This window comes from Zophobas morio, unplaced genomic scaffold (assembly GCF_036711695.1).
Source record: "Zophobas morio isolate AGI-343-1 ecotype UQ-CSIRO unplaced genomic scaffold, CSIRO_AGI_Zmor_V1 ptg000029l, whole genome shotgun sequence".
NCBI classification, from domain to species: Eukaryota; Metazoa; Arthropoda; class Insecta; order Coleoptera; family Tenebrionidae; genus Zophobas; species Zophobas morio.
Window position 1 is genome coordinate 4,154,332 of NW_026972134.1, and position 15,465 is coordinate 4,169,796.

The 15,465-nt window shown below is 34.7% G+C and overlaps 2 protein-coding genes across 5 annotated transcripts in view; one reads left to right on the forward strand and one right to left on the reverse strand.

Annotated features, from left to right (window-relative positions):
• LOC135137729 (uncharacterized) overlaps positions 1 to 15,465 on the reverse strand; it is a 197,602-nt gene that overhangs the window by 141,430 nt on the left and 40,707 nt on the right. The window lies entirely within an intron of this gene.
• LOC135137414 (E3 SUMO-protein ligase ZBED1-like) lies at positions 1,264 to 3,881 on the forward strand. The gene is made up of 3 exons (XM_064067047.1): positions 1,264 to 1,591; positions 1,687 to 2,118; positions 2,170 to 3,881. The coding sequence occupies exons 2-3, from the start codon at positions 1,695 to 1,697 to the stop codon at positions 3,729 to 3,731; spliced, it is 1,986 nt and encodes a 661-aa protein (XP_063923117.1). The 5' UTR covers positions 1,264 to 1,591; positions 1,687 to 1,694; the 3' UTR covers positions 3,732 to 3,881.

Below are 15,465 nucleotides of genomic sequence, written 5' to 3' on the forward strand. Positions count from 1 at the left end.
TCGAAAAGAAAACAGTTTCGTAAATTACGTTACGAAGGGGATAAGCTCTACAATTCAACCATCAATCCAAATAGTAGAATTACATCCCGTAAAACTTTGGTCTCTCTCGTGTCCAATAATATTCATTGTGCTCACTGAGAGGGATTATTTTCTCGTAATAGTTTTTCTAGACATGAAAGACGATCTTCTAATAGGTTGTCCGATTATAGAAAACGACTGTACGAATTCCAACAATTTGAACGAAATGAACCTCTTTCTGATAATCAAATTTTCAATAAACTTTTCCAAAGAATGAAACTTGATGAAATGAAGTTGCGAGAACGGATGAACCAATTAAAATGTTAGCACTAGATCTAGTGCTAACAGTTAAAGACAGTTAGGTCTCAAAAAAAGATGTGCTAGAGCAGGGGTCTGCAACCTGCAACCCGCGGAGACTTTTCGTGCGGCCCGCGAATCGATATGAACACATCTTTTTTTTTTTTAATTAATTAAAAAAAATAGTAAAATTAAGATTAAAAAACTTGATCACAACTTTTCCTTTTTGAATATATTAACAATCGATTCGCAGATTTTCACGAAAAAGATGTAGAACTAAATTGATCCCTGCAAAATTTTTGAAGGTCTGCAATTGGAAGTTATAGAACTTCAAGCAGGTGAAGATTTGAAAAGAAATTTTCAGAGGGCAGTTACAAGAATTTTATGCAAATTTGTCAAGTACCAAATTTCCAAAACTGAAAATATTTGGACGAAAAATGTCTATATTTGAAGGCACATACATATGTGAACAAACTTTTTCTCAGATATACTCGTTCCGAAGCATCAACTACCTGTTCCAGCAATAGACCATTCTCCCTTCATACTTCAAGATCGCGCTCTTCAACACGTAAGAGAAAGGGAGTTCCAAATGATGATAGCGCAACTGAAGTTATGAAGTTAGTAGGAACAAAACTGGAGTCACTACAGGCAGAGGATGCCTTTCAGGTGTTCGGAAAACATGTGGCTAATAAACTCAGAGACGTCCCTAGTTCACAAAACGCAATCGCTTAGAAACTAATTTCCGACGTTTTATTCGAAGCGGAGTTGGGTACGCTTACCAGAAATTTTCAAGTTATTGATATGACTATCCAGCGACAAGATGATTTTGGTTCAGTGAATGGACGGAATTGGCGTCAACAGAATATGCCCCAACAATTGAGAATGCCACATACTCTTTCTTCACAAGCTGGACAATAGTGATGTGAAAAATCGATTCGATTCTTGAATAATCGATTGTATCTCATACTAAAGAATCGATTTTCTGTAGATATTTTAAACTTCGATTAATATTTAAATCGATTATTTTTTACGAGAATCGGCTAAAAAAATCAATACCCGTTTAGAAAAATCTAGTGACTTTAGCCACATTTGCGTGGTACTGGTTACCGTGCTGTGCATTGAATGTTGTTATGTGTGTGGTTCTTTGGTTTTGCTGTTGCTATGGTTACCTACATCGTGCTTACATCCCACATTTGTAAAATCATCGTATGTGCATGTGAAATACTGAAATGCCTAGATTGAAGATTTGGCGGAAGTGGTAAAATCCCCCTTTTTTGTAAGTAAAATTATTAATCCGTGTATTAATCTTGCCAGATTTTTTGTTCGTAGAGTTTAGGTAAACCACGATTTTATATTTTTTCAATATTTTAGATATTAGGATGTCGATGCCAACGTCCAAATCTATTAAACGATATTTTACAAAAATCGATGCAATATCCTCAAGATGTAGATTTTGTCTCAAAATAGTTAAAAATCATAGTAATACTACTAATTTGCTCAGCCACATGAAAAGGAAGCATCCTATGATCCCTTTGAATCAGAAATCGATAATGAATGTAGAATCAAAATCAGAGCAAGAGGAGCCATGTAAAAAAAGACAATGTTTCGAGAAGCCCACATCCCCTATTATTCAATCCGAACCTGGGTGCAGTGGTAGCAGGACAATTGAAAGAAGTTGTGATAATATATCGAATTTATCAGAAGCAACAACTTTAAGCATCTTGGATAGCTCATCATTTTCACATATCAAAGGAAAACAGAAAAAAGTTACTGAAGTGTTTGAAGAAGTATCTTCATATACAGGTTTGTTCAATAATTGAGCAATTTATATTACAAAATTTATTTAAATTTTAGAAGGTGGTAGAAATGCCAGTAAGATTACAAATGCCATTTTGTATATGCTGGCTGTAGATAACATGCCACTGAAAACTGTAGAAAATAAAGGGTTTAAGAAGTTTTTACAAACTACACTTCCACTGTACAAACTACCATGCCGAAAAACTTTCACGAATATGATGGATGAACGGTATGAAGTTATTAGCTCTCAAATTAAAGAAGATTTTAAGAATGTTTTAAATTTCACAATAACAACGGATATATGGACTGATTCTTTCAACACTCGAAGTTTTATGGGAATCACCGTACACTTTTTTAACATGGGTGAATTAAAGTCTGTGAATATTGGTGTGATTATGTTAGAAAAAAGTCACACCGGTGAATATATATGTGAAAAATTAAATGATTTATGTGTGCAGTGGAATATTGACAAGGAAAAAGTAACGGCTATTGTAACGGACAATGGAAGCAATGTTGTGAAGGGGGCATACCTTTGTTTTGGAAAAAAAAAACATCTTCCCTGCTTCGCTCATACACTGAACTTAGTAGTTACAAACGCCTTAAAACTTACAACTCATCTAAGTGATATTATCAATAAGGTTAAAGAGATTGTTGCCTTTTTTAAACATAGCACCAAGGCAACTGAGGAATTGAAGTCTCAACAAATCCAAAATGGGGCGCCAAATAATAAAACGTTGAAGCTAATCCAGCAGTGTGAAACTCGTTGGAATTCAACGTACCTAATGTTGCAGAGATTTTTATTGTTGGCAACTTACATAAGTTCAGTGCTATTTAATTACAAAAATCCAACTATGGTTAATCATGATGAAATTGAAATTTTAGAAGAAGTTGTTTTAATTTTAAAGCCATTTCAATTACTTACTACAGAAATTTCAGGTGAAAAATATGTAACAGCAAGCAAAATAATTGCTCTGGCACATTGTTTAAAATTGTCCTTAAATCGTTTGGATGGTTCTACTGAGTTTGGGAAAGAGCTCATCACAAATTTGGGTAATGAAGTACAGAAACGTTTCTATTCTGAGGAATCTTTTATTGAGAGAAATGAAATATTAGCAGTAGCAACTGTTATTGACCCTCGGTTTAAGAAAATACATTTTGAAAGCGCACGATCGTTATCAAATACATTAAATATTATATCAAAAATGTTTCCAACAAAAACAAGGGAGGTAGACTCTGAAGGATTTTTTAAACCAGTTTCTGATAATAGTAATGATATATGGAATATTCATGAAAATTTGGTTGTTAGTAAAGAATCTCGAATTTCAGATGTAAATAGTGGAAATGGTTTGCCAACAGAATTGAAGCAGTACTTAGACCAATCGATTATTGCTCGAAATGATGATCCAATTCAGTATTTTAAGCAGTTAAAGATAGCGTTTCCTGAATTGTATAAAATTGCAACCAAGTATTTGTCAGTTGTTGGTACATCCGTACCATGTGAGAGACTGTTTAGTAGAGCGGGAGAGATCTTAGCAGACAAACGGTCTAGACTAACAGGACCACATTTGTCAAACTTAATATTCCTGAGCAGTATTGAAGATAAGTACTGGTTTGAATAATTTACAATTATATTTTTGTTTTAAGAGATAAATTTAATTTTTATGTTTACGACTGAATATTATTGATTTTGTATTTTATTGTATTAAGTTTATTTTCATTTAAAATGTTCACAAATTTTTTATTTTTTTACTCCAATTAAAGTTTATGACAATGTTGGAACTTTTTTTAACATTTTCCACAAAACGATTTAATCGAATCGATTATTTTGATTTGTGATTAATTGAATCGATTAATGGTCTAATCAAACTTTATCGATTTATCGATTCGATGTTTTTCGGACCAAAGTCGCATCACTACTGGACAATACCACTCCTTCTCGCAGCAGTCGCAGCCTATGCCACATAACTACGTCCCAGAACAACGTATTACACACACTCAAGAGTATGAAACAATTGGGCAAATTCCAGCAGTTTCACGCATCATCCCCCAGCAGAGTGAGCAAGAGCAACAGACACAGACCCATCAAATTCTTGTCCCCTCTTCTGCTGCAAACTGCTTGTCAACATTTCAACCAAAATGAAGCATTTGCATGCATTTTCATTCTACTTATTCTAATAAGTTTTGTGAAACACTCATGTTAGTTTTTTTAAGGTTCATATATAAATATAAATCTTTTATAGACAATAACATTATTATTTACCTTCAAGTATTCATTCTTCAGCACCTTGAAGATAGCTTCACATGTTTCGGGAATGATTTCACTTAACGATTGTTTCGATATAATTGTTGTAAATTCTAGGTCTTTGTAACTTCTGCCAGTTGCCAAAAATCTTAAAGTTGCTGTTAGCCTTTCATGTGGTGATATTGCTGTTCTCATACAAGTATTTTCTTTGATGATATGCGGTGTCACTAATTCCAATAAATAAGTATACGTGTCTACGTCCATTCTCAAGTAGTTCCGCCAATCATTAGGTTAATCACGTAATTGACGCAGTAATCTAATATGGGAAAAGTGCTGCCTTTTTAGAAGCCACTTCCGCGACCACTTTGATCGCCGAGTACTTCTGGGACGTTCCAATCTTTTATTTTTCTTAATAACAAGACAGCAAGCCAAAATTGACCACAGTAATAATACCTCCTCCATGACGATGTCACTAATAAAACTGCGCGAAATACGCAGACATCTCTGCACCATGTGGACGCTCTAAAAATTGCTACGTTTTCATTCCGTTAAAAGACTGCGCAAACAAAATGTTGTGCAAAACGTAACGTCTGGACCGGCCTTAACTTACGACAAGCGTGCACACTTTTAACTGCACAGTCTTCGCTCTGTGTGTGTGGCCGCCTGTACATTTAGAATAAATATGACGATGCTTAGCGACGAAGAAGATGACATAACCTAAAACTAGGTAAACGGTCATAGGTGTAGTTTTACTCCTTCTTAACATAGAATACGTTAAGTTTGTTTTTGCATAGTGTTAAATTTTGTATTAACATTATTGTGAAAGATGGACCCTTCATTTATTCACAAAAGAATCATTTTATGTTCTTCAATGGAAAGTAGAAGCAGAGAAAGGAAAAGGTAACAGGAAAACAGGGCTTTGTTGTTATGGCAACATATGTGGGAGCCGACGATGGGCAACATGAATTGGCTCAAAAAACGTTGGTATTTTTAGCTGTTGGCCTCAATTGTCATTTGAAAATACCACTAGGGTATTTTTTTGTAAACACAACAACAGCAACCAAATTGTGTAATTTAACTAAAATCTGCCTGGATTTACTATATGAAATTAATGTTAATGTGCCTAACATTACATTTGATGGGGCAATGGCAGGAATGTTGAATTAGAAGAAAAAGTTGAGCTAAAATTTGGCACAAAATTAACACAACGGCACATTGACTTCAAAAACGAAACAATGTGTGTTCGATTAGCGTTCCAGGTACTTAGCAAGAGTGTCAGCCGAGCACTGATTTATTGTGAAAAATACATGAAATTACCGCAATTTCAAGGTGCTTCAGCAACTGCTGAATTTTGTGCATACTTCAATGATGCTTTCGATGCGGTGCATACAATTGGACAAATGCAGCAAGTTTCACGCATCATCCCACAGCACGGTAACCAAGGTCAACAGACACGAAACCAACGCTTCATTTCGCAACAAGGTCGAGACACACCAAATATCATACCATTTAACCCAGAACAAACTGAAACGCTTTCCGAAGAATCTACATCTCAACAGGATCGTTCTTCCTCTGCAAACTACTTCACCAATGATATCACTTAAAGACTGTTTGGATATTATTGTCGTGAATTCTAGGTCTTTATAACTTTTGCCAGTTGTTAAGAATCTTAAAGTTGCTGCTAGTCTTTCATACAAGTATTTTCTTTTTTGATATGCGGCTTCACTAATTCCAATAAATGAATGTATGTGTCTATATCCATTCTCAAGTAGTTCCGCCAATTATTAGGTTCATCACGCAATTAACGCAGTAATTTAATGTAGGAAAAGTGCCGTCTTCTTAGAAGCCATTTCCTCGACCTTCAAACGCCGACTATTGTTGAAATTACTAAATTCCGCAAGGATTTGAATGGAATGTATAAAAAACATATTGTTAACAGACTTACATTTCTCATTCGATGGCCGTTTTTATTTTTTTTAATATTCTGCTAATCAAAATTGGTCATCAAGTAATGCTCAACATCAAAACCAAACTCACTATTACCTGAACGAGAATGGTTAACAATGGACTCGTAGTCAAAACAGCAGCTAAATTTACTACTGTCCTCCGTAGGAGTAGAGACTACATTACAAATGGATTAACCGTTGGAAATATAAGTCAATGCAAAATACTTTTATTTCCAGGTTTCAAGGAAAAGTGGGTACCTTGTGCGGATCCCGATTTACGATATAGCTAATCAGAATGAGAAGTTGAATCATATGCTGCCTCTAGCAAATGTTGATATAAATAACCTCGGTTAGTGACGAGACGGTACTTACACTATAGTGATCTCTCAGTTGATTAAAAACAAAATGGTGAATAAGTTTCTTATTGTGAGGTTGAATAAAATAAGAAGTTGGGTTGGCAGTTTTACTCTAAACATTTCCTACTATTGTCTTTGCCATTTCTATTGAAACACCACCTGTTGATTTTGCTTAAAATTTAGCAATTGCTAACAGCTTGCGATTGATTGACAACGGCTTTTAGTTAGAAAATTGTCTGAATATGAACGTTGCCAAATTTATTATTATTAACAAGTGGTGTTTCAATAGAAATAACAAAGAAATCTCATGACAGGGTTTTCATTATTAGCCTCTACTCCAATAAAAGAAAAAATAGGTGGCCGTGGAAAAAAAGATAAAAAAATCATTTATGAAGAAAACTAGTTAACCTGTAAAAAGAACATTAAACAAATAGGCGAAAAAAAAACAAAGGACAACAAAAAAGAAATTAGGGGGCTACACAGGAATCTAGTGAGGAGTGAGCTGTGACCAGCAACATATGACAACGACGAGGAGCTAGATTTGGGATACCAGACTAACAATAGTATATTGTTCAACGAGTCAGAAAATTGGTCATTTCACGAGGATGAGAGTTTCTGGAACAAGCCAAAGGCGAGTGGAGAAACTCATCCGAGTGGAATGACTAATTTCTAGCGAGTTTAACACTATGCATTTTCTGCTCATAAAATCAAGAAAATAAAGACAAAAAAAATCAAGAATTATTAATTTTGGAAAAAATGATGACGTGTAAACAAAACATAACCATGGTAACGCATGGACGAGCTCAATTTTTATTAGGGGTGATAGTGGTGAATTGTGGAAAAAAGGTAATGTCGCGTTTTGATTGGACAAAAGGTATGGAGAAAAGTGCTCATTCTTCAATAGATTGAAAAATGGTCAATGCAGTAAAAATTCAACATTTTCTCAATATGAGCAGAAAATGTTGAATTTTCGTTGTCTTCGATTCCCTTTATGATGATATTTTTCTCCCGATTCTCCCTTTCCAGCATTACTATCTTCTCCTGTTTCTCTACTTTGGTTCTTAATTCCCCTGGCCGTTCATGGTGTCTAACTTCTCATTTATCTATTTCATATTATCTTCTATTTTTCCAAACATACTTTCTATTTTGGCTATGTCACTCATTGTGTATATCTATATTTTTTGTTTTCCCAATTGTATGTTTTGAATTGCAAAAAAAGCTATGTCCACTTCAACGGTTCGGAGACACAGCTTTTATCAATCCGTTTATTTGGGGAGAACGTGTACAATCTGGCAACACCGCCGATAATTTCAGCCGGTGATAACACTGGTAAGATATCGAGTTCATTTTGGCTTATATATTTCTTTTAGTTCTGCACGGAAATCGTTGCAAATTCACTTGTGAATACACTTTGCGTTTTATTTCTCACTATCAATATCGATTTTTCGTGGTTTCGAGGAAAAGTACCTTGTCGCGAATCTTGGTGAATACGAAGGACAGAACGCCCGAATTCAACAATATATGTGTGCTGAAGTTGCCACACTGAAAACACCTATTGCGAAAATCTGTTCTCTCGATGTGGATGACATGTAATTTTAACTTTTACATTGATACGAAAAACCCATTGTCCAAAAGTTTGTGTCAGAATGTTTCCGGGCAAAGTAGCCTACCACCAACCTAATTTTAGACGGTCCAGATTTTTAGATTGAAAAACTAGCAGACTGTGTTGTCCAAAGTTCAACATACAGCACTTACAAATGGTGTATTAAAACATGGAATTGATTTTATTATTGACGAAACGATCACGAAAATAGGATTAAGAAATAAAAACAAACAAAAAAAAATCAATATGGAGGTGGATGAGAGCCAAACAGAAGAAGATTAAGATATGAATCCTTTCATCTGAAATGGAATGAATGAGCATCCACGAAAATAATTTGGATGAGAAACTAAAGTACTCGGGATTTTTCTATAAAGATGCATGAGACGAAGATGACACAAACAAACCATTATAATCTGAAACGATGAACTCTTAATAGTACACAGAAACAAGGAAATAACGGACTACAACAAACACGTACATATTGGTCCCGAACAAGAAAACCTCGGATTCTATAGAAAACGTTGAACTATGTTTTCCAAACATATTTGGAGGTCATTCTTTCCAACTAAAAGAAACGAACATTTCTTACTCTGAAAGAGCAAAGTCAGAAATTCGTCGCGAAGATAGATTCGTCTTACCAATATTTATGTGTGTCTTAAAAACTTAAGCAAAACACAAAATATCACACCTGAAGACATGCTTAAAGACATCGTTGAAGACATGATCAGATATGACGCCGGTTTCAAAGTTTTGAACTAAATGCGACCACTGGGAATCAAAAAAAGAATTTAATATTTTAATGGCAATGATTGGCCACCTGGGAACTCCAACGTTTTTCTTAACGCTATCGTTTATGGAAAATTTATGGCCCAAACTTTTGCAATCATCGCCAAAATCGGTCGATGATAAATATCTAAATTTTGGATATTGACAAAAGAGCTGAATCCTAGCTAGAGGTTTGAAGAAGACAAACAAACCTATATTGCATTCACCAATAAATTCGTAACGTGCGACCTTGACGTCAGAACCCAAAAATACAGTCATGTTAATACATGTAGCAAAAGAAGAAAAGACAAAAGATTCCGATTCGATTTTCCAAAAGAAATGACACCACATATTGCAATGTAACAACCATTAGAAAAAGAAATTGCAGAATAAATGAAAACCACTTGAAAAACAATTGAATAATTTGCACAAAATATGTCCAGGACCCAAAAGTCCTTGTAAAACTGAAAATGTCTAATGAAGAGTACATCAATTTTCTTAAAAGGTTCCAGTTGGAAGTTGGTATCAACAGTTACAACAAAAATGTTTTAAAATTAATGGAGGCTAATATGGATCTATCAGTTGACACCGATGCTTACAACTACGCGTTTTACGTCATTAACTCCATCAGTAAAATTGATTCTGGTTGGAGTTAAGTCAGCCTTTTTTCGTCTTAGAGAAATAATTTAACTAGGCATCAAAATGATACATTTTAAATCAAAAACAGCGCAATATCGTCTAGTACGTATTACATGGTTTTAAGACAGATCGTACTTCATAACTAACATAGCAAACACAATTCGAGAAAAATTGTTTCATTTGAAGTTCTTGATAATTGACGCAAGATTGCTAAGCAGTTGATACAAGATTGCATCAAATAATGGGAGTAGTCGAACATTTTTGGAAGTATGTCAGTGCTAGTAGTAGGAGATTTTAAAAAGATGCACACGTGTAGTGGACAAATATGTATTCCAAACATCTTCAAAAACAGCGTCTTGGTTGATTCGCCATTGTAGGAAAGCTTAGTTTACTACGAACTGACAGAAATCATGAGACAAAGAGAATAAGTGGCTTTTATACAAGTCTTGAACAAGTTAGTTGTCGAAAAAATGACAAATGCAGGTATTGCACTAGTACAAACAAGAATAGTCAATGAAATAGAAGTTCCAGATCATGCAATCAGACCATTTGTAAAAAATGAATTAATTGAAAACTACAACTTTCAAAAAATCAAAAAATTCCCCACGAAAAACACCTGTATTCGCTTAAATATCATAAAAAAGATATTGGAAATTACAGGCTTACCGCACAAGTCTGTTTAAAGTTAGCATTTAGCATGTTAACAATAATTAATGTAGACATTGAAGGCGAACTGATGGAAAATTAAAACAAATCTCATTTAATGAAAATCAAATGATAACAGTGATTTGAACCGAATTTTCCGAAGAAAGGATAGGTCAAAAATTGAGAAGTAAATATGTCAACTTTGCAAAAATTAATATCTCTACACAGTTGGTGCCAATAAAGGAACGATCGAATCTAGTCAATTTCAACGTTATGAAATTTGCAGAAAACGATTTCCATTGGCGCCTGCTGAACCTTTGAGTAGTCGAAAAGTCAAGGTCAAACATATTCCAAAATTTGTGTTAAATATCATAAAAAAGATATTGGAAATTACAGGCTTACCGCACAAGTGTGTTTAAAGTTAGCATTTAGCATGTTAACAATAATTAATGCAGACATTGAAGGCGAACTGATGGAACATTAAAACAAATCTCATTTAATGAGAATCAAATGATAACAGTGATTTGAACCGAATTTTCCGAAGAAAGGATAGGTCAAAAATTGAGAAGTAAATATGTCAACTTTGCAAAAATTAATATCTCTACACAGTTGGTGCCAATAAAGGAACGATCGAGTCTAGTCAATTTCAACGTTATGAAATTTGCAGAAAACGATTTCCATTGGCGCCTGCTGAACCTTTGAGTAGTCGAAAAGTCAAGGTCAAACATATTCCAAAATTTGTGTGGAACCCAGAAAAATCCATTGTGTATCACAATGTCAGTTTTTTAGAAGAATATCTTGACGATATTATCTCAGAAATGTGATACAGCAACGCAAATATTTTAACTTTTGCGGAAACGAACACTGGTGCAGCTGTTTTACTTTAAGTGTTTTGCCTGCTGTTTGTGTTTCTTTTTTGTTTCAAGAAACTTCTTGAAAATTTGGAAGAATTGTCTTCAACTGACACCACCTGCTTGTGGAAAAATAAAGCCAGGTCTTGACGCTAAATATAAGACAACCTCTGAAAGAAACAGTGATTTAGAACACTGATGCATGGTCCACCAGTATCAGTCTCACAGAAAGATGTTGAGGAAATACACGAAAAAATTGTATCTGTTATCCCTAGCTGTTCTTTTAGTGTATACATGTAAGTTACATTATTTTTTAATACTGTATTATGGTTCATTTTAGGAAGACAGAATGTTGACATAAATTACGTGGCCACTACCACTCCGGAGATGTCACAAAAGTGTTGATCAATTCACAACAGTCATTATTCATGAACAATTTAAAAATAAATTGTAATGTTAATAATGACTCTTGAGAGATTTTGTTGTCATTTCAAAGTGATAACAAAGTTGAAGGTATTTGTTGTCGCCAAGGAACTTTTAAATGGAAATTATTTAGGAAAAATATAATAAAGGGGTGATATTAAGTAAATAAATTTACAATTTATTTGTATGTAAATGTTAGAGGGCTCAACATGCCATAATGTTTTTACAATTAAAAAAAAAAAAAAACAATTGGAACACAATATTGAAGAATTTCTTCACGTTAAAAAATATTTCTACCAAAGGAATGATACATGATAGAAATCAAGAAGAATTTGCTCGAGCGACGTTTCAGGCACAAAATCCCAATTTTGACCTTAAAGCAATAGGAATTTTGATTTGCAGTATCCTTGGATGGCCCATTCACCAGATGGGGTTAATTTTTGAAAATGGACAACCATCTTATAACATTACGCACAAGTAACTTTTCAGAACAAAAAGTCCTAAATCATAAACTTGATTGAATTTTCGATTTTCAAATGTCCGCCAAGTAGAAAAAATAGTATATTACAGTCTTTGAATAAGACGTATTGTTGCATTCGTTCTTTTGGAGCACTCCTCGCTACGCTCGTCGTGCCCCAAACCTACTCATGCAACAATACGTCTTATTCAACTCGTATAATAATCTACTATTAAAATATAATTTGTTTTTGTGACACAACTTACTAAATTTGAGTTTTTTTATTTTGTGATATTAAAAAAGCTTACACATTTTTATAAAAAAATTTAATGCATTTTTTGTCCGTTCTGCTGCGTTCTGCGTTGACAGTTGACATCCTTGAGTTGACTTTGACACACGTGTTGGCGAGGGTGTGTACTTTATTAGTCTTTGAAGTTTCAGTGTTTGCGTTAAAGCTGGTAAGCAAAATGTCTTGATATTTATTAATAATGTTATAAGTAAAATATTATTCGTCTGCTTTCCGTTCATTTTCAACGGTTGAGTCGAAAATTAAAATAAATGAAATATCTGAACAGCCACGTGGTATAGTGTTATCGTGTTATCCAATGTCGTAAAAGAAAAACGTTTTCACGCTCAAAACATGGTAGCAATTAATAGAATAGTTAAAGAAGAATTTTCAAAATTTACATTAGGGAATGTTTTGATAGAAATGACACTGGGTAGGTAGGTAGGTATATTGTAATTATCACAGCCACGCAAAACATACTCAGCTTAGGTATTTCATTAAACTATTTTCAGATAGAAAATAAATCCCCCAAAGTTGGTTGCATTCCAAAAAAATTAATATGTAAATAGTCTAATTGATTTAGAGTTGGAATCACAAAACAAAAAAAAAATGACAACTTTGGTAACAACGTTATTTAAATTGCTAAAATTTGCAAAATTGCTCTGTTGATGATTTTATACAAGTGACCTCGAACACGTCTGGAAAAGTTGAATTTTTGTAGAACAATTTATTTTGCCTAGGTTATCAAAGATGAGTTATCTATTTACGTTGTCATCATCGATTAAATTATCATGAAAACATGTCTTTCCCACATTTGGATTTTTGCGGACTAAAAATTTGACTATCTCTCTTAATTTCCGATTATCGTTAAAATTTGCTTTATCTGGTTATCTTAATGGAGTGATTTTTCGATATTCAAATAAAAGTCTTTGGTGTATTCCAAATATGAATAAAATATTTCTTCCACAGTAATATAGTATTCTCTAATTTCTTGAGCTGTTTTTGTATTTAATATCATTATTAGGGATTTAAAATTACGAACACTCAATAAAATCCATATTGTTTTTGTTTGTATTTTATTGCTGCTGTTGCAGTTAGTGGACTGTATTTATTTGTTTACTTGAAAAGTACCTACATAACAGTGGCGGCTCGTCGGGGGGGGGGGGGCAGTTAGGCCAGGCCGAGTCTGTCACCGAACTTGTCAATTTGCGATATTCATTTTTATTTTAAACGCAAGAATATAATTTAAAGCTATTTTGAAATCACCTCATTTTACTGCTGTTATTATTTTTTTAATTACAGAAAGCGTTATCTAATTTATTCACTTTCGTTCGGAAGCACAAATCGTGCCGGGAAGTTTGAATATTTTTACTGCGAGGAGCAGTAGCTGAGGCCGGCCGACTACAAGAATAAACGTCGAATAATGTCGTATCTGCTATCGCTCTCTGTTTAGCAGAATTAAAGAGAAATAGCTATAAAGACTGATACCTGTCTGATACACTCTGATTAACGCGCCTGCAGCAGTGATTGGTCAAATGTCTGCTAAAATCGGCCGGCCTTTCGGCAGTACATCAAGTTGTTATAGCGCTATCACCTTCTGTTTGTATAAGTTAGAATGCAATAGCGACGAAACCGTACAATATTCCGTTTCATCACTGCACTTCTGCCGTGCACTTTTCCATGCGGTTCCCCACTACCACCACCGGCTGGCCGCTATCTGTATACAGGGTGACTGCGAAATATGTGCAAATATTTTAATCACGGCATCCCCCACCCCAGTAGAGCCGAAATATAGAAAAAACAAATTAAAAATCGAATGGGGCAAAACCCCCATGAACCACCCTCGACACGAGGGCACTGAGCCACCTTGTAAACAGAGTTGGAAAAACGTTCGACTAAAAACGACCCAAAGACTTTCAGTTTCAATTAAAAGTAAAACCGACTTTTTGCTGCTTATCATTCGTTCATTCATTTACTCATTCATCGTTAAAGGTCAGTGTGAAAGTTTTTTGGTAATTTTGATTCTGACGGATGTTTGGTCCTTGTCACAACGATTTTACATTGTTTATTGGAACAGAAATAAGAGCAACTTAGAATGCTACTACCTTTTTACAAGAAATGTTGAAAATGTTGTTCTTGACTAGCAATACAGGCATCAGAGCGTCGCAAGAGGTTTGTTGATAGGCAAAAAAACACCGGAGTAGCGGCTGCCACTTTCACTTGTTGAAGCTCTTCAATAATTTCTGGACACTGTTGATTTCCACAAACGAATTGTTTCATCCAACCAATACACCTTTCTCGAAAACCGTCTCTTGAAATCGTACTTGTTGACGACTATGTGGAGTTCCATCGGACAAAAAGTGAGTTACACAACGTGGACAATCAGTGGACTCCAAACCGTGCACTTTGTCAATATGGTATGGATGTGGCCGTGTTCTTTTAATGTAGGATGCACTACAAACTGCGAAAATCCAAATTCTCCTTTCTGCCCCATCACGATCACGATCGTAAATTTGAGGTTGAAGGTAACATGATCTCGGAGATGCTGTACTACCATATCGACACACTCTGCATTGGAAAACTGGACCATACACCGATTTCAACGACCGCTCGATAATGACTGGCCCTTTTCGTGTTTTTCACGTTGCGATTAAAAAAGTGCCTGATAAAGTTACTTTTTTGGTTCTTACTCCGAGTCCCCTACCCATTCATTGCAGTAATTATGTAGGTCACGAAACATTACCAGCGGCGCGTATAACAATTTACATTTAATTTCAAATAATTTTTTCTAGACACTGCTACCACTTAGGACCGTGAATTTTTGCCAGTGACATAATCATATTGTGAGCTATTGCCCATTTTTTTTTGCATGTATTTCGCAGTCAGCCTGTATTGTGAATTTCTGCAGTCTTCACGTGGATGAAATTGGTTTAGGTTGGTTTCTAATTTCAGTAACAATGATAACAGTTAGTAAGAGAATTAGTAACTGATTTAAATTTTGATGCTGTTACACATCTATTAAATAATGACTTTCGACTTTTAACGTACGATGATCAATTCCTTGGATATAAAAGAAATGGGCCGTTCGGAGCCGCGCATGCAACATTTAATCGAAGCACGGAGCAATAATAACGTCAGCT

Bases quoted from the DNA above. Each gene is read 5' to 3' on its own strand.
- LOC135137414 (XM_064067047.1), top strand. From the start codon at position 1,695: ATGTCGATGCCAACGTCCAAATCTATTAAACGATATTTTACAAAAATC. The intron at 2,119-2,169 runs GTTTGTTCAATA...TTTAAATTTTAG, and splicing joins AGAAGTATCTTCATATACAG to AAGGTGGTAGAAATGCCAGT.